The following is a 23,156-nucleotide window of genomic DNA, read 5'->3' as shown; positions in this document are numbered from 1 at the left end:
GGGACCCAGTGTGATTATGGGAGCCCCCCTTCACAGCCCCTTTTCTCCTGCTCCTCCCCTAGGAACCCCCTGGGCTGGGAGGGAGCAGGGAGGGAGGCAGCCAGGTGTAGTGATGAGTGGGATTGTGCAACAGCTGCTCCTGGAGAACTAATGAGAGGAAGAAGGCGCCTGCAGAAGTGCTGAGCACAGCAGCCTGGCCTGTCTTGATACCCGCCTGATGCCCGCCTGCCTGGGGGACCAAGCCGTGCTCCGTGGTCTTCATTCCTGCCCAAGGGCCTGGCCAACCACCTGGCCACACGAACCTTGATGATACTATATTAATAATCCCCTGCACGAAGCCACCCCTGTGCAGTCTTACCCCGGCCTGGACCAGTGGGGTGAACTCGCTTCTGCGCCCTCAGGCTGCCGCCTGGTACAGTACCAGAGGTACAAACTCATGCACGGGGTGCCATGTGGGCCCTCGCTCCCAATACTGGCACACCCATTCTTGCCCATCACACTTTCTCTGTCCAGCTGCAATACACCAGGCTGGCAAGGGCTAATGCTGCCCCCAACTCAGACTGAGGAAGGTGGACTGGCAGTGCCACTGCCCTGAGCGGCGTGGACTCTGGGTAAGTATGTGGACTGCCAGCAGCCCAGGACGCAGGGCACAGACAGAGGGGCAGGGCTCCACCCTGTGTCCTGGGTTCAGTGTCCACAGCCTTCCTGGGCACAGAGAGCTGGAGGAGAAGACACTCCAGGCTCTGAGTTAGGTAGGATGCACAGAGCCAGCCCCAAATGCTCTCTTGGCAGCCGTCACCCCTCTCCCACCATCCAGGACTGAGACCCAGTCACTGGTCCTCAGGGGTATTACCGTCAGCCCCACCCCGCCTTCCCCCTGCGTCAGGGCCTACCTGAAGGATGGGAGGATACTGTCGTAGTAGTACCAGGTGGCTGTCAGGTAGGCCCGGCTGGTGTCCGTGGAGTACAGGCGCCACGCAGCCTGGCGGTGTGGGGGAAGGGAAACGGGAGACACGGCATCAGCGAGGCCTCTCAGCCCCCCATCAGCATCTGCCCCCGAAAGAACCTAGGCCCTGGGCCAGCTGAAGGGTGAGCAGAACCAGGAGCTAGGTCCAATTCCATAGGCACCAGCAGGTAGCCAAAGAAATAGCAGCCTAGAAAGAATGACCCTAAGGCAGTGGTTCTCAACCTTTCTAATGCCGTGACCCCGCAATACAGTTCCTCATGTTGCGGTGACCCCAAACCAAAAAATAATTTTGGTGGCTACTTCATAACTGTAATTTTGCTACAGTTATGATTCGGAATGTAAATACCTGATATGTATTATGTATTTTCCGATGGCTTTAGGCAACCCCACCGGGGTCGCGACCCACAGGTTGAGAACCGCTGCCCTAAGGTGTCGAGCAGATCAGCCTCAGCCAGGGCCCTTAGAGGGCGACAGGAGCTGGGGCTTTGTCATCAGGCAGGTGTGGGTTCCCAGCCCCAGTTATGCCCCTTATGAGTGTGGGTAAATTAAGTAAAGCTGCGGAGCCTCAGTTACCTCATCTGTAAAATGGATGTAACACTACTTAGCTAACCAGGTGCTGTGAGGAATAAATGGGCAAATGTATATGAAATGCCAAGTGTAGTGCCTGGCACATAGTTGGCACTTAATGCCCAGGTCCCCTGTTAAACCCTCCTGTTATCTCCCTTACTATAGCTGATAGATATCTATTCATTGTGTATTGATTAATGTCTTTCTTTCCTCCTAGGCTGTAAGCTGTGTCTTGCTCACCACTGCATCCTCTGGCACATGGTAGGTGTTCTGCAAAGATTCAAGGAATGAATGCTGACTAAGTGAATCATTATTACTAATTAACCCCACCCCATCTTTCCCAGACGCCTAGCACTGCCCATGGGGTTGAGGAGGCGAAGACAGAGCATCACCTCCCTTAGCATTCACAGACCTGCCTGGCTTCCTCTGCAGTAGGAGGGATGAGGGTCAGACAAGAGAAAAGTCTGTTTCCTTCCCTCCAGGTAAGAAGAGCCAGGAGAGACAGTGCGTAGGGCGATGAGTGAGGGCAGGGAGGCATGGAAGCTGCCAGGCAGGACAAAGTAGACCTGACTCTGGCTGCCCCCTGTTCTGGGTGCCTCCTGTCCTTAAGGGACTGCCCACTGATGAACTCACCAGCCAGGCACTCTCCCAGGACAGGAATATTTTTACTTCCTGCTTGCCTAGGCCCTTGGCTTAGGCTGGAGAGCAGCTGCCAGACTGTCTCATTAATTATGGGCACCACAATACCAGCTGTCTCTCGGCATGGGCAGTGCCAGCCGCCTGCCCCTACAATGGCCCTCAGAAGGCCAGCTCCCAGGGGACAGTGGCCATTGTGCCCCAAGGGATGCTGAGAAGGAAAGGCTGGGCTGGTGACTGGAGATAGCAGGGATGGGGAACGGAATTCCACCCTGGGGAGGAGAGATAAGGAGGGGCTGATTCAGACTAGGGTTGGGGGTCAGAAGGTGGCACACTGGAGAGCATGCCGACTTGGGCTGTGCCAACATTCCCTGAACTGGTTCCCGCAGGGGAGTCTCTTATACACATCCCTGACCAGGAAAAGCCAAGGCTGAGTCACAGAGTCACACAAATCAGAGCCTGTGTCTCAGCCGTGCCCCATCAGGATGCCTCAGCACAGTGGGGGAAACTGAGGCTACACACTCTTGGTTTTTATCCCACCCTCTGGTTGCTGCTTCTCTGACTCCTTGGCTGGCTCAACTCTGCCTGCCCAGCTACAGAATGTTGAGGCTCCTAAAAGCCCAGTTCTGGACCATCTTCTCTGCTCCCTCTTTCCTCTGCCCATGAGGCAAGCTCCCCTGTGCCCAGGCTTTGTTACCATCATCAGCAGTGGCTCTACATCTTCTCACCCAGACCTTTTCTCTCCCCCCAGTGGCACACCTGCACTTCAAATCCAGTTGCCCGCTCAACATGGCCACCCAGGGTTCAGAAGACCCTCAGACTCCACATGCTCTCACCAAACTCACATTCTTCATGCCCCAAATCTGGTCCCCCTCCAATGAACAGGGCTATCAACCAGCCAGTCAGGCAAGCCAGAAACCTAGAAGTCACCCCACCATCTCCCTCTCCCTCACTCCTGATGTCACTGATTTCACCTCCTAAATATGCAGAATCTGCCCATTTCTTTCCGTCTCACCTGTTGCAAACCTAGTCCACATCACCCAGCAACCCACATCGCCCAGACTGTTGCGAGATTCTCTGATCTGGTCCTCCACACATACCTGAGTCATCCTCCAATCCATTCACCACTTTTCAAAATACAAATCTGATTGTGTCACCCACTCCCTTCCTTCAGACCTGTCAGTGTTTCCATGCTGCTCGTGGGAAAAAGTTAAACTCCTCCCAATGGGCCCCAGGTCTGGGCCTGGCCCACCTCTCCACTATCTACTGTTCCTTCAGCACTCTGTTCTGGCCCCTACTAGCTTTCTTCAAGTTCATCAAACACACCAGGACATTTGCACATGCTCTTCCCTTACCCCAACTGCTCTCCACTTCATCTCTTCACCTGATTACACCTACCCATCATCCAGCTCTCAGCTCAAGTGTCATTTTCCCGGGATAGTCTTTCCTGAATCCCCTTCAAGGTCTCCTGTTAAAAGCTCCTCAGAGAACCATTTCTTTCTTTCAAGGCATTGATCTCAGTTCATAGTTACAACGTTCATTTGTGTGAGTGTTTTTGGAATGAATTAATGAATTAAGGTGTTAGGAGTGGAACAGGCTCACTGATGGCTGCACAGCTGATGGATGTCTCTACTAGGCCCCTAGGGCCTCTCATCTAGGCTGTATTCCACTTCAGGCCATGTAGAGTTGGGACCGGAGTCGGCCAGTAGGGCAGCTGTGGCTAATCCTAAACTGGGCATTTGGTACAGAGGGATGTTTTTGACAATCTGAGTCAGCATCCCAGCTCTGTTCCTGACTTGTCCTGTGACCCAGAAAAGTCACATCTCTCTGAGCTTCAAAGTGGAGTCACAATTGCAAACTTGGGACACAAGAGTCAGCATACAGTGTTGACACACCAGTTCAGTTCAGGGGCTTCCTAGGCATCCTGTACCTGGATGAGGTTAGCTGCTGGCATCCTTCGCTTCTCAAAGTGCTTCTGCCGGTGCTGCTCCTGCACCTTCAGGGCAAAGCCGGAGCCAAGGATGCCCTAGGGGGGGGAATAGGCACTTTTGGGAGATTGTGGTAGTGGAGACAACAAAAGGCAATCTCTGCTGATGTGAGTTGCCCCCACCAATGATGTGGGATAGGGGCTTAGCAGGCTGTACTCCCAGAACCCCTCTTCCCCAGTCTGGACAATCCTAGGCAGAGAGGAACTCACGGCAGGCAAGGCAAAGAAGGAGATGCCCAGTAAGGCGAAGCCGGCAGCCAGGACCCTGCCCAGCCACGTATGAGGTGTCTTGTCACCATAGCCGATGGTTGTCAATGTAATCTGGAAACACAAATGGGTTACCCAAAGGGCTGGTCACAGGGGCCATCTACAACAGCTTGCTGGGGGCACAGACAGATGGAAGCGTGATCATGAGGGAAGAGGTTCCCCTGGTTGCCCACAGGGGCTGGTCACAGGCTTTGTCATGGAGACTGGTTAGAGGTACAGACTAACTGCCCCCACCCCAGCCCCATGCAGGGAGACAGGTCACATCTGGGACTAGATAGGAGCACAAGCTGGTCCACTGGGGCAAACTGAGAGGCTAGCATACAGGCTGGTCATAGGGGGTGCTATCATAGCAGAGAGGACAGGTACAGGCCTGCTCAACCTTGAATCGGAGGTCACAATGGTTAGGGAAGGTCCTAAAGAGAAGGGAGGCCCTACAGAGACTGTCACGTACCGTTCCCCACCAAAGCGAGTCAGCGTAGGAGGAGAAGTCAGAGTTGGCGTCCTTCTCGGCCAGATAGACCAGGAAGGAGGCAAAGATGAGCACCAGGAACCCGATGTACCAGGCGGTAATCAGCTCCTGCGGGGGCAGCAAAGAGTAAGACCACAGGCAGGACGGAGGCAGAAAGACCCGACGAAGTGGAGAACTCTGTGCCTACCTGGGAAAAGGGAGGGGACGGGCTCCCAGAATGGACAATGAGGTACTGGGGAAGGGGATAAACGTACCCCAACCTGGCACTGGTTCCACCCGCCTTTCTCATTTTCTCCCTTCAGAGACCCTGCCCCTCCTTCCCGAAATGGCCAGGCCCTCTTAAAATCCCAGACCACTGTCGGACCCCGCCCACGACCTTCCAGGTACCATGCTCAGACCTCCACCTTCAGGCCCATCTTGCCCCGCCCTACAAACCCCACTTTCAGGCTTCGATCGGGCCCCACCTCTAGCCCCGCCCCATCCCACCCTCAGACCTTGTCCTAGTTCCCACTTTGCTGTGCACGTGACCCTCCAACTCTGAAGCTTCTGAGACCCTCAAGCCCTTTCCCTCAGGCCCCGCCTCCTGCCCTGGTCAAGACTCCTAGACCCCGCCCGGCCTAGCGTCCGCCCCCAGCTTGTCCCGCCCCTTAGGCCGTGGGTCCAGACCTCCAGGCTCCTCCCCTGTCCCTCCCCTCTCCGGGCTCCACTCCGGCCCGCCCTCCCAGCTACTACCCGACCTGACCCCGCCCCTGACACGCCCCTGACACGCCCCCAGCCGGCCTCACCTTGCTGTGCGCGTAGACCACCGAGCCCAGCAGCTTCCAAGTGCCACCTCGGCGGTCCATGCGCACCATGCGCAGGATCTGCAGGAAGCGCATGCTGCGCAACGCAGACGTGGCAAAGATGTTGCCCTGCGTGCCCGCGGCGATAACGGCCACCGAGGCCACGAACACGATGAAGTCTGCAGGGGCGGGGAAGGCTAGGTCACCGCCAGCGCCAGCGATCCAACTCACCCCAGGTCGAGGATTCCTGGGATCGTGGGGCCGTGGTTGGGGGATTGGGAGGGTCCGTTGAGTCTGTGCCAGCAGCCAGAGTGGGGTCAGGGTGTCAACCCTGGGGCTTGGGGTCAAGGGTCAGGCGCGGGGGGGGGGGGATTGGGGGGTCAGGCCTTATTACCGATGACACAGAAAGGTTTTCTGGCAAAGCGGAAGCGGCCCTGCCATCCTCGGTAGCGGCAGCAGCATCCGGCGGACCAGACACGAATGATGTACTCCAGGCCAAAGACCACAATCATCACAAATTCCTGTGGGATCAGGGGCCTGAGTTCTCCAGTCTCCAGGACTGAGGCCACACAACACACAAACAGCCTGGATCCCTGGGTTAGGGATACTTAAGATTTCCTCAGACACCTCTCCTGGAGATTCTCACCCCTGGATGAATCTGAGGAGGATTCTCTAAGGCATGTGGCCCCTTCCAAAGAGACTGAAAGTCCAAGTCTGCTCTCTCTTCCCGTTCCCATGAGCTGTCTGGGTTTTTCTCCCTCACCCCACCCTCCACCTCCCAGTCATCCCAGACTGTCTAAAGTAGATTGGGTAACATAAAGGGTGGCTATCTGTCAGCTGTCCCCTCCAAAATGATTCTGTTTAGAGGAGAAAAAAAACCCAACATCTCACTAGGGATGGAGTTAGCAGTCTGGGTCCTGAGAAGAAGTGGGACCTACTCACCTCTTCTCTTGGCCCATTACAAGCCTTGATATAGAGGCAGGAGGTCCCCCAACACCTGCTATACAGCAGGAGATGAAACCTGGAGATGAGCAGCCACCAGCTCAGGGAACACAGCACCACAAGCCACTCTTTGAGCCATGGTATAAGAAACCACTCTCCAACCTTCCCCTGAAACCCAGAGGTGCTTCCTCACACAGCCTCCCTCAGACAGGAATGCCAGCACTCACCAAGATGAGGAGACACTCATTGGCAAGTTCCTGGTGCTCCTGGATAGTGGACAGCACAGACAACACCAGGCAGGTGAACACCAGCAAAAATCTGCAATTGCAGCATGAGGGAAGGGTTAGACTGCTGGATTGACAGGGCAGGCATGGACCCTCAGCAGTGTGCTATGGAGTCAGAGGAGGAGGGATGCATTTTTGAGATGTGTGGAAAGCAGATAAAAGAATCAGAAGCAGAGTTCCCTGGACTTGTGGCTCTGTGCTGAACACCAAGGAGAGAAGCCCCCAAGCCAAGCTCTGGCTACTGAGCTTATAGGCACCTTACACCTCACTCATCTGCTCTTGATGCAGGCTGTAGTTCAGAGAGGTGGTCGCTCAGCTTTGAGTGGTGGGTTGATCTGGGCTGGCAGTGGGAACAGACTGGCCCAGGGTCCCACAGTCAGGAACAAGTCTAGGCTCAGCCATTCTCAAGTGTGGCCTAAGCCCCTGGCTCAGACTCAAGGTCATCTTGAGAAAAATGCTCCAGAGATCAGCCAGTGGGCAGGGGAGCAAGAAAGATCATCAAATTGAGGGAGAATAGGGTCCCCCCATTCCCAGTGATCCCCAAGGCAACAGAAGCATGGCTTCATCAGTAGAGTGGGGTGAATTACTCCTACCTTTGTGGGCTCTTAAGATATTACATAATGAGACAGCTATGCAAGGATAGGGGATCAGGGAAGACAGGTAGGGAGAGAAGGATGCATAGGGGGAAAGGGTGTGAAGAGGGGAATCGTGTAGCAAGGAGCCATGACATGGAGGCTTGAACTCCCCTGAAGACAGCGGGAAGCCACTGAGTGGCCTAGAACCAGATGTTCTAGATAAGGAAGGAAATTTAGAACCCAACTCCTCCACCACATCCCTCAACCCCAATTGCACTGTGAGGAAACTGAGGCCCAAAGAGTGAAAGGCATTGCCAAAGGTTACTCAGTATGTCCAGGACAGGATTAGAGCCAGTGGATGGGCAGAAGGGAAAGGGCACAGGGACAGAAACTGGTGGCCTGGGGAGGATGTGAGTGCCTGAGGGAGGCAGAATGAGAAGTACAGCTGCAGATGCAGCAAAAGTGAACGCAGCCAGGCTCCTGGAAGTGCTCCTCTTTGAAATGGGGGAGTGCTGGACATGCACATGTCCTGGAAGAGACGTCTGAGAAAATGAACTTCCCTTGTGGACTGACCCACAGCCCACAGCCTTCCCCACCTGGGACTGACCCTCAGCCTTCCCCACCTGGGACTGCAGATTCTGCATTCTACCTAAAACACCGCACCATGGTAGCCTGCTGAGACTGCTCACCCTTCCCCACACAACACTCCCTGCTCTGGAGAGCACTCTGCACCCCCACCCTATTGCGCTCTCCCAATGCTGGTCTCCGTGTATGTGGCCCAAGTCATTTTCTACACAGCTCCATTTGTGTTTGTGTTTCATGGTGACAAGGGCATGGGCGGGGAGTCAGAGACCTGGGTTTGAATTCCAGCCCTGCTGTGTGTGTGGCGCTGGGAAAGGCACCTACTTTCCCTGAGCCAGTCTCATGTGTAAAGAGGGCCATACAAGAAGAAAACCATGGAAATGGCATGGCTCCACCCTGACCCACTTAGATCTCCTTGGACAGGGGCTTCCGGCCTGCTTGGAGGGCAGGTAGAGGACTGCTACCTAGCACATGCCCCTGGGTGGAGGAGGTAGGTGGCAGATGTCAGTAAAGGGTTTTGCATGAATGAGGGAGGAAGAGGCTTTCTTGGCCAGTTTCAGACAAGAGTGAAGTCAGCGAAGACATAAGGCACGGGGGAGAGAGTACCAGCTCCTCCTGTTCAATAATTAACCACAGAAAACACAGCGGCCACATCCACTGGGGATAGGGACTGTCACTGACACAGGGCTCAAGGGCAGAAAGGCCCTCCCTGAGGTCCACTTATCCAGCCCCCTCCTCTGGGAAGGCCTGCAGCCAAAACTTGCTTTACCCCAATGCTGGACCGTAATCCTTCAGTCCCATTGCTCAGCCACACTAAGGGCTGCCTACTGGGTGTTTCAATTTTTTTTTCTCAACATTTTTCTTTCCATGCCAATAGTAACACATTTATAACTGTCTACTTTATAATAGGTTAAGTGAAAAAAGATTATTAAACCTTAGAGGCATGTGATTCCAATTTTTAAAATGTAGATGTCTTTTATATACTATATACCAAGAGTGAGCAGGACTCTGGGTGGCAAAGTTAAGAATGACTTGGCTTTTGTTTTGCCTTTTGCTTCTCTGCATTTCCTAATATTTTTTAGAATAAACATGGGTATTCTTTGCCTGTGTAACTTGTTTCCTGAGCCCATTTCTTCTACAGCTCACTACTTCTACCTCTGTGACTTCCTTTTTGTTTTGTTTTTTTCTATCTTTTTTTTTTTTTCAGGTAGGGTAGGGAAGGGAAGGGAAAGGAGGGGAAGGGAGGGGAGGGGAGACCTTTTTGTTTTTTTGTTTTTTTGTTGTTGTTGTTGTTTTTTGTTAAGAGAGAGGCAGGGAGACAGAAAGACAGGCTCCCACATACACCCCAACCAGGATCCATTTGGAGCTGCCACTCTGTTGCTCGACAACCAAGCTATTTCAGCACCTGAGGCAGGCCAGAGAGCCATCCTCACTGCTGGAGGCCAACTTGCTCGAACTATTTGAGTGATGGCTGCAGGAGGAGAAGAGAGAGAGAGAGAGAGAGAGAGAGAGAGATAAGAAGAAGAAGAAGAAGAAGAAGGAGAAGGAGAAGGAGAAGGAGAAGGAGAAGAAGAAGAAGAAGAAGAAGAAGAAGAAGAAGAAGAAGAAGAAGAGGAGGAGGAGGAGGAAGGGGAAGGGGAAGGGGAAGGGGAAGGGGAAGGGAAAGGGGGAGGGGTAGATCAGATGGGCACTTCTCCTATGTGCCTTGATCAGAAATCAAACCTGGGACTTCCACATGCCCAATGCTCTACTGCTGAGCCAACTACCTAGGGCTATGACTTTCTCAATAAACTTTCTCTTACACTTTGAGTGTTGGCCCACCCATCTCTGCATTCACCAGTTGATTCTTGCATGTGCCCTGACTGGGGATCAAACCTTCAACCTTGACTTATTGGAACAATGCTCTAACAAACTAAGCTACCCAGCCAGGGCCATCTAAATTTTTTTTAGGCAGTTAAGAGGGAGACTTCTGAGCTTTGATTATTTTCAGCTTGAAATAATCTGCATGCAAGAGTGGCATATCTTGGGGTGACTCATTCTGAACCCCTACACTTACCATGTAAACAACTTTATCAAGTAGTGATTTTCAACCTTTGTTTCTCATGCACTTATAAACTAATTACTAAAGAAATAGGGGCCCTGACCTCTTCTCCCTTAGTAACTAATTTATTTGTGCCATGAGATGAAAATGGTTGTATTCAGTCAGGGGCACTGACCTTAGTAATTAGTGTGTGTTTGTGCCATGAAAAAAAAAGGTTGAAAATCACTGATCAAGTTAAAAATTGACACAGTGTTCTAGCCATTAAATATGAATACTGTGGACCCAGTAAAGAAACATGCATTTGATATGAACCCTGAGAAGGAATTTATCTGCTGAGATGGACTTCCCAAGGGACCAAATTTTATAAATAATAAAAGCCTAGTGGTGATTTGTGACAGGGGCTCTTCATATACTCTAAAAGAGAGAGAGAGAGAGAGAGAGAAAATAAACATGGGTAATCACAAACTAACATAAATCTTAAAAGACATTTTCTTAAAAATACAAATGGGGCCCTGGCCGGTTGGCTCAGTGGTAGAGCGTCAGCCCAGTGTGTGGATGTCCTGGGTTCAATTCCCAGTCAGGGCACACAGGAGAAGCAACCATCTGCTTCTCCACCCCTCCCCCCTCCTTCTCTCTCTCTCTCCCCCTCCTGCAGCCATGGCTTGATTGGTTTGAGCTCATTGGTCCAGGTGCTGAATATGTCGAATATGGCTCCATGGAGTCTCCACCTCAGGAGCTAAAAATAGCTCAGTTGTGAGCATGGCCCCAGATGGGCAGAGCATCACCCCAAAAGGGAGTAGCCAGGTGGATCCTGGTTGGGGTACATACAAGAGTCTGTCTCTCTATCTCCCCTCTTCTCACTTGGAAAAGAAGAAAACAAAGCAAAACAAAAAAGCCTCTCAAACCAAATGTGTCCAAAAACACACTCTCAATTTATCCTTAATCTCGTTCCTCTCCAGTCTCCCCATCTCAGTAATGGCACCACCCAGGGGCTTAGGCTAAACATCTGAGTTAAGCCTTAAAGTCTTTCTCTCACCCTCCACATCCCGTCCTTTAGAAATTTCTGTTGGCTCTATCTTCAAAATATCTCCCTGGACAGACCACAGCTCACCATCCTGACTCAGCCACCACCTTCTGGCCCCTGACTGGTCTCCTGACTCCATGCTGGTCCTGCTGTCACCCACTCCCTTCAAAGTAGCCAGTGTGATCTTCTCGTCGAGTGAAATGTCCTCAAAAGTCTCCACTGACCCATCACTCTTAGAGAGCAAAGCCCAAACCCTCAGCATGTCCAGTAAGGCTCTCTGAGATCTGACCCCCACCCCCACCTCTTGACCTTGATCTCAACCCAGCATCACTGGGCTCCAGCATTCTGACGTCCTTGCCCTTCCTGGAACACACCAAACGTGTTTTCTCCTCCAGGCTCTGCACTTAATGTGCTGTTTTCTCTGCCTATTTATTGCTGCCTTACTCATCTAGCTCTCTGTCCAAACATCACTTCCTTGAAGTCCCCGGCCACCCCCTCTCCAAAATAACGGCCCTATCTTCACTCTCTCTCTTCTTACCCTGCTTTATTTATTTTTTCATAGCACTGTTGAAAGACTGAGTAAATGAATAGCAGAATTTCACACTTTTTTTCTTTTATCTAGAGAGACAAGAAGGAAGAGAGAGGGGGAGGAGAGAAATGAGAGCATCAACTCTTAATTGCTTTACTTTAGTTGTTCATTGATTGCTTTTCATAAGTGCCTTGACCAAGTGACCTTTTGCTCAAGCCAGTGACCTTGGACTCAAGCCAAGCCAGTGACCCCTTGCTTAAACCAGTGACCTTCGGCTTCAAACCAGCGACCTTTGAGCTCAAGCCAGCAATTTTGGGATCATGTCAATGATCCCGCGCTCAAGCCAATGACCCTGCGCTCAAGCCAATGAGCCCATGCTCAAGCTGGTGACCTCAGGGTTTCAAACCAGGGGTCTCAACATTCTGGGTTGATGCTCTATCTACTGTGCCACCACTGGTCAGGCCAGAATTTCTCATTAAACAAACATCAGGACATTATGTCAGTACCCACTGAAGAGGCCCCCAAAGCTTTTAGCAGATCCATCTCTGACCCTCTGGTCTCCCCAGCATCCTTCCTGGGGAGGGAAGAGAAGATAGGCCTCTGACCTGACCAGCTCCAATTGATAGACTCTGTTTAAAAAGCCCCTGAATTTCACCTCCCTCTGCCTTTATGCACTGGGGGGAGTTTCCTCACCCTAGATCAGGGGTCGGGAAACTTTTTGGCTGAGAGAGCCAAGAATGCCACATAGTTTAAAATGTAATTCCGTGAGAGCCATACAACAACCTGTGTCTGTAATGCATTATCCAATAAAAATTTGGTGTTGTCCCAGAGGACAACTGTGATTGGCTCCAGCCACCCGCAACCATGAACATAAGCAGTAGGAAATGAACAGATTGTAATACATGAGAATGTTTTATATTTTTAACGTTATTATTTTTTTTATTAAAGATTTGTTTGAGAGCCAGATGCAGCCATCAAAAGAGCTATATCTGGCTCACGAGCCATAGGTTCCCGACCCCTGCCCTAGATGCTCAATACAACTGAACAGACATACTTAGCCTGATAGAGAACACCTTATGTTCCAGGCAGCTGAGTAACTGTTTTTATCTGCCAGATGAGAAAACGGGGCCCGGGAGGGACACAGTAACTCAAGACCACACAGTGAATCAGTGACCAGCTAAAGTTGACCGCCAACCTGCCTTGGCCTCCCCAAGGGGGCCTCATACAGACACCCACTCGTTTTGGGGTTTTTTTTGTATTTTTCTGAAATTGGAAACGGGGAGAGACAGTCAGACAGACTCCCGCATGCGCCTGGCCAGGATCCACCCAGCATGCCCACCAGGGGGCGATGCTCTGCCCATCTGGAGCGTTGCTCTGTTGCAACCAGAGGCATTCTAGCGCCTGAGGCAGAGACCATAGAGCCATCCTCAGCGCCCGGGCCAACTTTGCTCCAATGGAGCCTTGGCTGTGGGAAGGTAAGAGAGAGACAGAGAGGAAGGAGAGGAGGAGGGGTAGAGAAGCAGATGGACGCTTCTCCTGTGTGCCCTGGCTGGGAATCGAACCCAGGACTCCTGCACGCCAGGCCAACGCTCTACCACTGAGCCAACCGGCCAGGGTCTAGACACCCACTCTTTGGACAGCAGAAGAGAGATCAATGTCTGGAGCTTGGGGAGCTTAGAGAGACAAGAGGAGGTGCCCTGAGCTGGGGTGTGGTTGTATCTGCCAGAACCAGAGGGTGGCTTCATTCATGCAACAAATAAGGACTATAAGGATTGTCTCTGGCCCTGTCTGGGGCCTCAGTTTCTCCATCTATAGAAGTGTAGAGGGCACAGAGGAGCCGGCTCACTTGACTATTATCATCCCAGCAGAGAGGTCAGACTGGCAGCTTTCTGGAGTAGCTTTGTCCATCATATCTGGCAATTTGGAGCCCTTGCCCAGTCTAGGAGGCAGAGCTGGGACAGGCGAGCACTGCCTGGCTGGCTCTCCCTGGCCGGTTGTGAGGAGAGAGAGAGCACACAACCCTTCCTCCCTGCCCCACCCCCCACCATTCTGTGACCATCCCACTCATCCAAAAGGTCAGCAAGGGATAGGCAAATGGTTTGCTTAGAACTGTGGTTGTCAAATTACAGCCAGTGTCAGAATAACCTGGAAAGCTTGTTAAAATACTGATTTGTGGGCCCCACTCCTAGAGTGTCTGCTTCAGTAAATGTGAAACGGAGCCTGAGAATCTGCATTTTTACAAAGTTCCCTGGTGATAGTAATGTTGCTCCTCTGGGAATCACGCTTTGAAAACCACTGACTTAGCTAATGGAGTGGTTGTGGTTGACCAATTATTAGCTACCTCAAGGCTTTTTAAACAACTATAATCACTGCCTTCTCTGCCCCTTTCCCCAACCCTCATGGCCTGCTCAAATCATTGCTTGGAAGCCGCCACAGAGCAGGGGAGTGAGGGAAGCCTTTGAGGTGGGTCTTCTGCCAATGCCAGCTTCACCCTGTGACCCTGTAACCACTCCTGCTGGCCAAGGGTTCCTGTGGGCCAGGCACTGTGCCAGGCCCTCTCCATGCCTATTCTTGATATCTTCTCACAACCCCGTGAGACCAGTACATCATCACCCAAGGCTGACCAATGAGGAGACAGAGGTTCAGAAAGGTGTACTATGATTGCTGCACAATTCTGTGACTATACTAAACACCACTGCATTGCCCACTTTAAAAAGGGGATGGGGCCTGACCTGTGGTGGCGCAGTGGATAAAACGTTGACCTGGAACACTGAGGTCACCAGTTCAAAACCTTGGGCTTGCCCAGTCAAGGCATATATGGGAGTTGATGCTTCCTGCTCCTCCCCCCTTTCTCTCTCTCTCTCTCTCTCTCTCTCTCTCATTCTAACTCTCTCTCCTCTCTAAAATAAAAAAGAATAAATAAATAAAAATTAAAAAGGGGATGGGGGTGTCATTGAATGTGAATTACAACTCAATAAAGCTGTTATTTAAAAGGAAAAAAAAAGATAGGAAGAAAGTTATATTAGGTTGTCCAAAGTCATAAGGCCTGGACCTGAACCAAAGTCCATCTGGACTACCAAGACATACAGTCTCTCTGGGCCTCAGTTTCCCTGTCTGCAACATGAGGTAGGGGACGTCCGCCTATGTCTCTCCAGCAGTGGGAGCTGCTGGGGAAGTTCAGCCCCAGCTATTCTGGGATGTCCCTGGGAAAACTGATGCTTGGAGGATTGAAACTTGTGGCTATGGGGGGAGGGGAGGTCCACACTGCAGAAAAGAGGTTATCACCTAACCTCTCTGAGCCACATTAACTTAAAAATATTCATTGCTGCCAGACCAGGCGGTGGCGCAGTAGATAGAGCCTCGGACTGAGGTGTAGAGGACCCAGGTTCCAGATCCCGAGGTCGCCAGCTTGAATGCGGGCTCATCTGGTTTGAGCAAGGCTCACCAGCTTGAACCCAAGGTCGCTGGCTCAAGCAAGGGGTCACTCGGTCAGCTGTAGCCCCCCGGTCAAGGCACATATGAGAAATCAATCAGTGAACAACCAAGGAGCCACAATGAAGAATTGATGTTCCTCATTTCTCTCCGTTCCTGTCTGTCTGTCCCTATCTGTCCCTCTCTCTGACTATCTCTGTCTCTGCCACACACACACACACACAAATTCATTGCTATCTATACTCAGTCAGGTTTATTGTAAAACTAGAAATGAATAATCCAGGCCACCAAGAAACTAACTAGTAAACCCAGCAGTAACATGACAGACAAGATGATGACGGTGTGCCCAGGGGGTCGGGAGGAACCCCAAGGCAGTTTTAGCAAGATAAAGTTGGGGGATCAGTGAAGACTTGCTGGAGGAGGTGACAAGGGCAGGGGTGGGGGTGCCCCTGGTGGCCAGCAGTTCCAGAAGGTGATGGCCCAAAAGGGAGGGGTACTGGACAAACCAGACGGGCAGATCCAGGGATCTTAAGTAGCATCCTCAGGCATTACGAGCCTTATCCTAAAGGCAATGGGGAGCCTCTGAATTTTAAGAGAGAGAATGACGTGGTCTGATTTGTATTTCGGGACCACCATTCAGGGGCAGTGTGCTAAGAGGGTAGGCTGATGGGGAAAAGCAAGCGGAAGTCTCCACAATAATTCAGATTACAAGGAGTTGGTGGTGGGAGCACTGGAGAGAAGTGGGAGGCCTGGAGAGAGTTTTGGAAAGTAGGACTTGGTGACAAATTGGAAGCGGAGACCATGAGGGAGAAGACTCATATTTCTGGTGTGCGTACTGGGTGGATGAGGTGCCATGCATGAACTGTGGTGGGAGACCCCGGTGGAGAAACAGGTGTGGGGTGATGAGTGCCACTGTGGACACGCTGAGGTGGAGAGGGCCATGGGGCACAGAGCAAACACTCAGTGGGTTTGAAGAGAGAGACCTGAGCCGGAAATGCAGACTTGGGGGACATTAGGGTAAAGGGGGTGACTGGGGTCTTGGGAGCAGCTGAGACAGTCCAGAGAGCAGGTGGCAAATTTAGAGGAGGACCTAATGGAGCTCCAGCTGGGCAGAGCGAGGAGAGACCCCCCTCACCCAGCAAGACAGGAGGGAAACCGGAAGAGGGAGGGGCCAGGCCGAGAGAAGAAAGTGTTTAAGGGAGTGGATGACAGTGTCAAACACAGCCAAGAGGTCAAGCAAGATAAGCCCCGAAAAATGTTCACTGGCTTTAGTGACAAGTTGGTCACTGGGTACCTTGGCAAAGGGCAGCCTCAGAGGGAGGAAAGGACCAGAGCAGGCCCAGCTGGGGTGAGGAAGGGAGAGGGCCGTGAGGAAGTGGATGCAGAGTGTAGGCATAACTATAAATATTTTGAGAAGTTTGACACAGAGAGTAGAGGCTGAGTTCAGTAGCTGGAGAAGAATACAAAGCACAGAGATTTTTTTTTTTTTTTAAGATGAGAGAAGCAGAGTGGAGGGAGAAGTTGAAGATGTGGGAGAAAAGGGGAATGATCAACGGATGAAGTCCCCAGGGCAGCAGGGAGGTGAAGGGCTAGCATTAAGCAGAAAGAACCCAGCCAGCTTCCCTGGGGGCAGGCGAGAACGGGGAGAGACTAGATGGGAGAGGAGGGCAGGGGACCGAGGAAACCCAGAGAGCTCCTACAGGGGTCCAACTTCTCTGTGAAGAGGTCAGGAACACTTCTCAGGGGGGGGATCAAGGTGGGTGGGGCTGTCTGAAGAGGTTTGAGACAGTCTGTGTCAAATAAGGATGGGAGAGAGAACTGACCGGGCCCTAGGGAGGAGTTCCTTGGGAACACAGGGCCTTTATCTCCACAGTTAAGTGGGAGGAAAGATCTAGAATATCAACAGTGCTTCACATGTGCATTTTTGGTTTTGTTTGGTTTGAGGTTTTTTGTTTTTGAGACTTGATGATCCTGAGGGGAAAGCAGAGTGCGCTGGATGAGAGGACCCCCCTGCCCCCAAATCTGACTAAAGTGAAGGCGGAACCAGTCCCTGCTCCGTTCCTCCTCCTGGGCTTCCTGCCTTCTTTCCGTCTCCAGAGTCCCTCTTCCCAGACAGCCCTGCCAGTGTCTGCCACCTGCTTGGCCACCAGCTGGGCCCCTCGTCAGCTTTGAGAATAGGTGGCCCCTTCTTCAGCCCCTAGACCAGGACCCCAAAGGCAGTGTTCTGTCTTCCCTCCTGGGGACAGATGGGTCCAGTCTGTCCCCACTAGCCAAGGTTCCTGGAGGACACGAGTTCCAGAGGACATGACCTTCACTACCTTCCAATGGAAAAGGGCTTCCTAAGCCCCGAACTGGAGCTGATACTACAGAAGGGACTCCAGCTAGACCTGAGAGGCACTTCTTGATGGGGTGCAAAGTGGCCTGGCTCCTCTGGGAAGAACAGCCTCTTACTTCTCTTGCAGGGGGATAAAGGGGAGGGGCCGTCAGCCGGGCCTCAGACCAAAAGGCTCTTTCCAAGAATCCTCAGGGCCTGGGATGAGAAGTTTCCCCTGATCCAGCGATTCTAAATATGGCCAAGGGAGCAAAAGCATGTGACCCAAGGCCCCACATTAGGGCTGCTGAGTGGCTGCTGCTTCTCTGAGCTGGGGGCTGGCACTGGGGCTCAGGGCAAGGGATGAGGTCTCAATGGAGCCTCAGTTTCCCTGTCTGAAACCTGAAGGTGAGGGACAAACTCAATGAGGGATGAGGTCCCTTTTAGCCTTATGACTCTCCAGCAGTGGGGTGGAAGGGAAAGGGCTGGCCCTCAGCTCAGTTCCAGATTCTTTGAGGATGTCCCTGGAGGGACAGCAGCCGCCAGCACAGAGTACAAACTATGAAAAAAATGCCCCCTCTTGGAGGACAAATTAGAAAAAGGCATTCTCTTTTGCCTGAAAAAGTATAACAAGTCGACTCCTTTAGATATGGTCCCATTAGAAACAGGTGCCCCTTCCCTTACTCTGGGCTGACCCACCCTTGAACAAGTCTCGATTTCAGCACCACTGGCATCCTCCCAGCCATGCCCATAGGCAGGTGCAGGACTCCCAAGGACTAGGACGAGGAGAGCCCTGGGGGCCGCTCTGACCGCCATCGCAGCCCTGAAGGGCCAACTCTACATGGTACCACACGGCTTCATGCTCCTCTCCTGGCTGCCACTTACTCACCTAGAGCTGGGGACTGACCCAAGAAAGATACCTCATCGGTTGGGCTCAGCCAATCAGATTGTCTTTTTCAGGAATGGAACTGAGAACCATAGAGGAAAGTTGGCGGAGGTGCAGAGAAGTGGAGAGGAGACTGCCCTTCTAGAGTCTCATCACCCCTTCTCTACTCCGTGAGGCCCAGATGTGCTCCCTGCTATGACGCTACAGAAGTCTTCCCTGTCCTTGCAGCAGGTATCCTCCACCACCACATGCCAATCTTTCCTGAGCAAGTATGAATAGTCTCAGTCCCACTAAGGTACGGAAGGCAGTGCCTTCTGGACCAGGTGTTTAATGAGTCATCTCCTAGTTCTTGCTCATCTGGACCCATTCCAACCCCTCCTACTTGTTCTGCCATGCCAGCAAGACTACCTGGTATACCAGGTAAGTGGGCTGAGCAACACACCAATGGCAGCCACAGGTGGGAACAAGGGGGAACAGGGCTCATCCATCGGCTCAGGGCTGGCCGGCCCTCAAATAAACAGAGCGTGGACCTCCCAGGCAAAGTAAGAGCGAACTAAGGGGTGGAATACAGGCAGCCTGGGTTTTAGAAACTTCAACAAGATGGTCAGTGAAAACTGTCCCCTGGTTCCACCTCATCAGCTCCATGTGGATTTGGGTGACTCAGTTTTACTTGCTGAGCTGAGCATAAGGTTTCATTTGAACAAAGAGCTTTGCTGCTTTAAAAAAAAAAAAAAAAAAGGGCAAAATCCACCAACTTGCAGGCTCAGGCCCAAGCTTCTTAGCATAACTGCAAGGAAGGTCCTTGCCCACCCCACCACCTCACTCTCCACCACTCGGTGCCCAATCTGGCACTTGGTAGTCTGTTGTCATAGCTCTGTTCCCCCACAACAGCAAGCAGGGTCTTTTTATTTCCTTCCCACCTTTGCTCATGCTGCCCCTCCTCCAGCTCAGCTCAGTTAGTTGGGAGCTCCCACCTCAGCTCCTTAATCTCTCATCTCCACTTCCATGCGCACCGCCATCATAGCGTTTACTTCCGTGCGCACGAGAGAGGCTGTTTGGTACCTGTCTCCTCCTACTGACCAAGAGCTGGCTGAAGTCCTGTCCTTTTTACCTTGAGTGCTTTGTGACCAACTCAGAATGGTGCTGGGTAAGTCTCCTTGGAGAGGGGACCATCTCAGCACTGATGGGCCCCATCTACCTCCCCCAGTGTGCATTGTCCTGCTGGCCACTCCTGACTCCACACCTCAACCCTCCTTGTAGCAGGAAGGATTTTGAGGGAACGGCGGGGGTGGGGGTGGGGGGCGGACATCTCCAGGAACCACACAGCCCAGAGCCATCGAGCATTCACTCAGCCACTCACTCATTCATTCATCCTGCGTTGGCTAAGTGCCTAAGTGTTCACTATGGGCTGGGCACAAAGACAGACAATGTCCCTGCCTTCACGGAGCTTCCATCTCGAGTGGGGAGATGGATAGTAAGAAAATAAAGCTTCAAAATATGGACAAAATAAAGAGGTTATGCAATAAACATTACATGGCAGTTCCGACAAGCTCAGTGACCAAAAGTAACCACTCAGTACTGATCAAAAATTCCTAAACAGGCAGGTCATAGCAGGTGTTCACATCCCAGGCCTGTAGCTTCCTTAGCAGAGGTCAATCTTTATCTTCAGTGAGCTCTGCCTACCGTTCTTCTGCATCTAGGGTAACATACCTTTGAAATCTCAGAGTAATTTTCTCTTCCTCAAAGGCACAAGAGATGTCCCCATTCGCTTTCTCCCACCTCCTTTATCACTGGTGGATTTTATGCACCTTCCTGGCGTCTTCTCCTCTGATTCCAATGTATAAAATAAACTACAAAACTATTATTCTCCAGAGCATTTGAGATCTTGCCCCCTGGCATCTGTTATTAGTTTGGATCAAATAAAGTCATAAAAGTTCTCTCAGGTTTGGATGTTTCTTATGTCAACAAAAATGATGATGATGGAGAAAAATTAAGCAGAAAGAGGAGAGGAACATCGGCATGGGAGTCGAGGGGAGGTTATTTTATGGAGAGTGGTCAGGGAAAGCCGCTTTGAGAAGGTGCCATTTAAGCAGAGATCTGAAGGAAGTAAGAGCGAGGCTCTCTGGGAGAGGAGGGAAAAGCAAGTGCAAGAGGGTGCCTGGTATGTTCCAGAACCATCAATAAAGAAGTGCTCCCAGAGGGGTGAGCAAGGGAGAGTGGGAGGCTATGAGGGCAGAGAGGCAGTGGACGTGGGAAGCAGATGATCTACTGGCTGTTGTGAGGATTTGGGCTTTTACTCCAAGTGACATGGGGAGTTTTGAGCAAGGGGAAACATGATCTGTCTTATGTTTGCAAAAGATCACATAGGCTGTTGAGTGATGCGGGGCAGGGGTGGAGGCGGAGGAGGAGGCAATGACATTTGCCCCATGTTAGTTGGGAAGCTAATAATATAATCCAAGCAAGAGATGATGACTTGTACAAGGGGGAAGTGGATGTGGCAGGAAGTGATCAAATACTGACTATATTTTGGCACTGAAAGATCCCTTAGAGGTAATCAATCCTCTCATTTATAGATGAGAAACTGAGTCCCAGAGAGGGACATGACCTACCTGTGATCATACAGTGGATCAGAGGCAGAGCTAGATCTGGAGCCAGATTTCCCCATTTCTACAGTAATTCCTTTGTATTTCTCCTTATTCTGTAGAAGGACCCAGGCACCAGCCCCCATCCCCACTTCAAAAATTCTCTCATCCTGCTGCATGTGACAGGGTGGCACTGGGTTTGAGGATTGCCCGGGCCTCTAGCTACTAGATCCTGGCAGGGGTCAGGGTCACCTCTAAGGAGCCTGTCCTCTGAATCAGCAGAACCTGTGCAAAGTGGGGAGGGAGGAGGCAGAGAAGAGACCAAAACAGGGAAAGAAGTTAGTCCCCAACACTTGGTTCTCAGCACTCCAGGAGCAGAGAGGGCACCAAGAGCTGACAAGGTGGAACAGGATCTGCAGCGAGGGCTCGGCCCCCTGGGGAGTGCAGGCCCCAAGACTGAGCTCAGCCTGGGAGTCCTGCAAACTCAGCCATTGAGGACCCCACTCAGTGGGAGGGTTAAGGGCCATGGTGGGGGAGGGGCATTTCAATTCCTTCACTACTAATAAGCAAAGCAGCATGCAACCTCCCAGGCCACACCTGGGACAGTTGGTGAGAGCTTCCCTGAGAGCCTTGCTTCTCAGTGGAACCCCAAGTCCAGGACCAGCCAGACTGAATCCAGCAAGACTGATTTCTTTCTTTTTTTTTTTTTTTCCGAAGCTGGAAACGGGGAGATACAGTCAGACAGACTCCCGCATGCGTCCGACGGGGATCCACCCGGCACACCCTCCAGGGGCGACGCTCTGCCCACCAGGGGGCAATGCTCTGCCCCTCTGGGGCGTCGCTCTGTCGTGACCAGAGCCACTCTAGCGCCTGGGGCAGAGGCCAAGGAGCCATCCCCAGCGCCCGGGCCATCTTTGCTCCAATGGAGCCTCGGCTGCGGGAGGGGAAGAGAGAGACAGAGAGGAAGGAGAGGGGGAGGGGTGGAGAAGCAGATGGGCGCTTCTCCTGTGTGTCCTAGCTGGGAATCAAACCCGGGACTTCTGCACGCCAGGCCGACGCTCTACCACTGAGCCAACCGGCCAGGGCCAAAGACTGATTTCAATGGACCCTTTCAGTTGGGAAAGGTTTGCTGTGTGACCTTGGGCCAGGAATGCAACTTCTCTGGGTCTGTTCCACAACCAAGGTTAAGAGGGTCTGAGGCTGGAAGCTGGAAGCACATCCACAGACCCTCTCAGTTTCTTTGGTCTTTAAGGGGAGAGGCTGCCCAGCCTGAGGTCCCAGCTGATTCAGGGTCCTCAAAAAAGGGAGCAGCCTGCTTGGTGGCTTTGAGAGAGGTCTGGGCAGCAGAAGGAGAGGCACAGGAGTGTGACCAGAGCTAGGACCCTGCATCAATGAGGTCTCTATCCTGATTCTGTCACCACAAAGCAGTTGAGTTGGGACACTAATTTGGAGTCTTAGTTTACTCTTCAGTGCAAGGAAGGGGCTGCAGGCCCTATTTTTTGCTGATTCCCTCTGGGACTGTTGATTTCAGCTTCCCAAGTGGGAAGTGAGGCCCCGGGCAGCTCCTGAAGCTGCCAGTCAAGGACTTCTAGAGTCTCTGGAGGAGGGTCTTTTACATTTCATTTGCATGGTGCTCCTTGTCTGCATGGAAAGGCTAGAGACCTTCTTCTACCTCCAAAATTCCCCTACAATTGCATATATAAATGATAACAAGGAGGAATCAGAGTGACCGAAGCACAATTTCCAATAGCTCATTAGCCACAGAAAGGGTACTGGAGGTCAGGGAAGGGACAAATTGCACCTCTCTGGTCCTGATGCCCTCCCCCCAACCTCTTCTGAAAAAGACAGAACCTTATGTGTTTCAGAGACCAAAAGAACTAACTTGAATTCAGCTCTGACCCTGACCCCTGCCAAGCTCAAGAATTCAGCCTTGATTGCGTGACCTTGAGCAAGTGGACTGTCCCTCTCTGGGACTCACTTTCTTCGTCTGTCGATTGTGGCAATGACCCTGGTATGGAGGCAGGGGTCTGGCCCTGAAAAACTCCCGCGCTGAGGGGTTGGGGAAAGGCTTGGGTTCACTTAGGGACACAGAGGAGGTTGACACCAGGCGGGGCTTTTCGGGAGAGGGAGGGGTTCCTGGAGACGAGGGCTCCAGGGGCACTCCTCCCTCAGCAGAGCCCTCTGCTTCCTTCCCTGCAGGGGCCCTTTTTCTCCCCACGCAGAGGCGCCGCGGCTCCGCGCCCGAGGGTCCGCCCCGCTAGCCCCATAGTTTCGGCGCGGGGAGGGTCATACA

At 52.2% G+C, this 23,156-nt stretch overlaps 1 protein-coding gene and 1 long non-coding RNA gene across 5 annotated transcripts in view; one reads left to right on the top strand and one right to left on the bottom strand.

Moving 5' to 3' along the window:
- KCNQ4 (potassium voltage-gated channel subfamily Q member 4) overlaps positions 1 to 23,156 on the bottom strand; it is a 57,490-nt gene that overhangs the window by 16,080 nt on the left and 18,254 nt on the right. For all 4 annotated transcript variants that reach the window (XM_066375995.1, XM_066375996.1, XM_066375997.1 and 1 more), the window contains exons 2-8: positions 6,845 to 6,935; positions 6,070 to 6,196; positions 5,679 to 5,854; positions 4,876 to 5,001; positions 4,368 to 4,478; positions 4,101 to 4,196; positions 894 to 982 (exon numbers count right to left, since the gene is read on the bottom strand). In XM_066375995.1, the coding sequence (XP_066232092.1) occupies positions 894 to 982; positions 4,101 to 4,196; positions 4,368 to 4,478; positions 4,876 to 5,001; positions 5,679 to 5,854; positions 6,070 to 6,196; positions 6,845 to 6,935 (816 nt within the window). The remainder of the gene's footprint in view (positions 1 to 893; positions 983 to 4,100; positions 4,197 to 4,367; positions 4,479 to 4,875; positions 5,002 to 5,678; positions 5,855 to 6,069; positions 6,197 to 6,844; positions 6,936 to 23,156) is intronic.
- LOC136400015 (uncharacterized) lies at positions 148 to 5,276 on the top strand. Its single transcript, XR_010750241.1, has 4 exons — positions 148 to 611; positions 1,752 to 1,795; positions 1,879 to 2,016; positions 5,196 to 5,276. It is a non-coding gene; the product is annotated as an uncharacterized lncRNA (long non-coding RNA).

Source organism: Saccopteryx leptura, chromosome 3 (genome assembly GCF_036850995.1).
Source record: "Saccopteryx leptura isolate mSacLep1 chromosome 3, mSacLep1_pri_phased_curated, whole genome shotgun sequence".
Classification (NCBI taxonomy): Eukaryota; Metazoa; Chordata; class Mammalia; order Chiroptera; family Emballonuridae; genus Saccopteryx; species Saccopteryx leptura.
The sequence above is the reverse complement of the archived record's forward strand: the minus strand, read 5'-3'. Positions and strand labels throughout refer to the sequence as shown.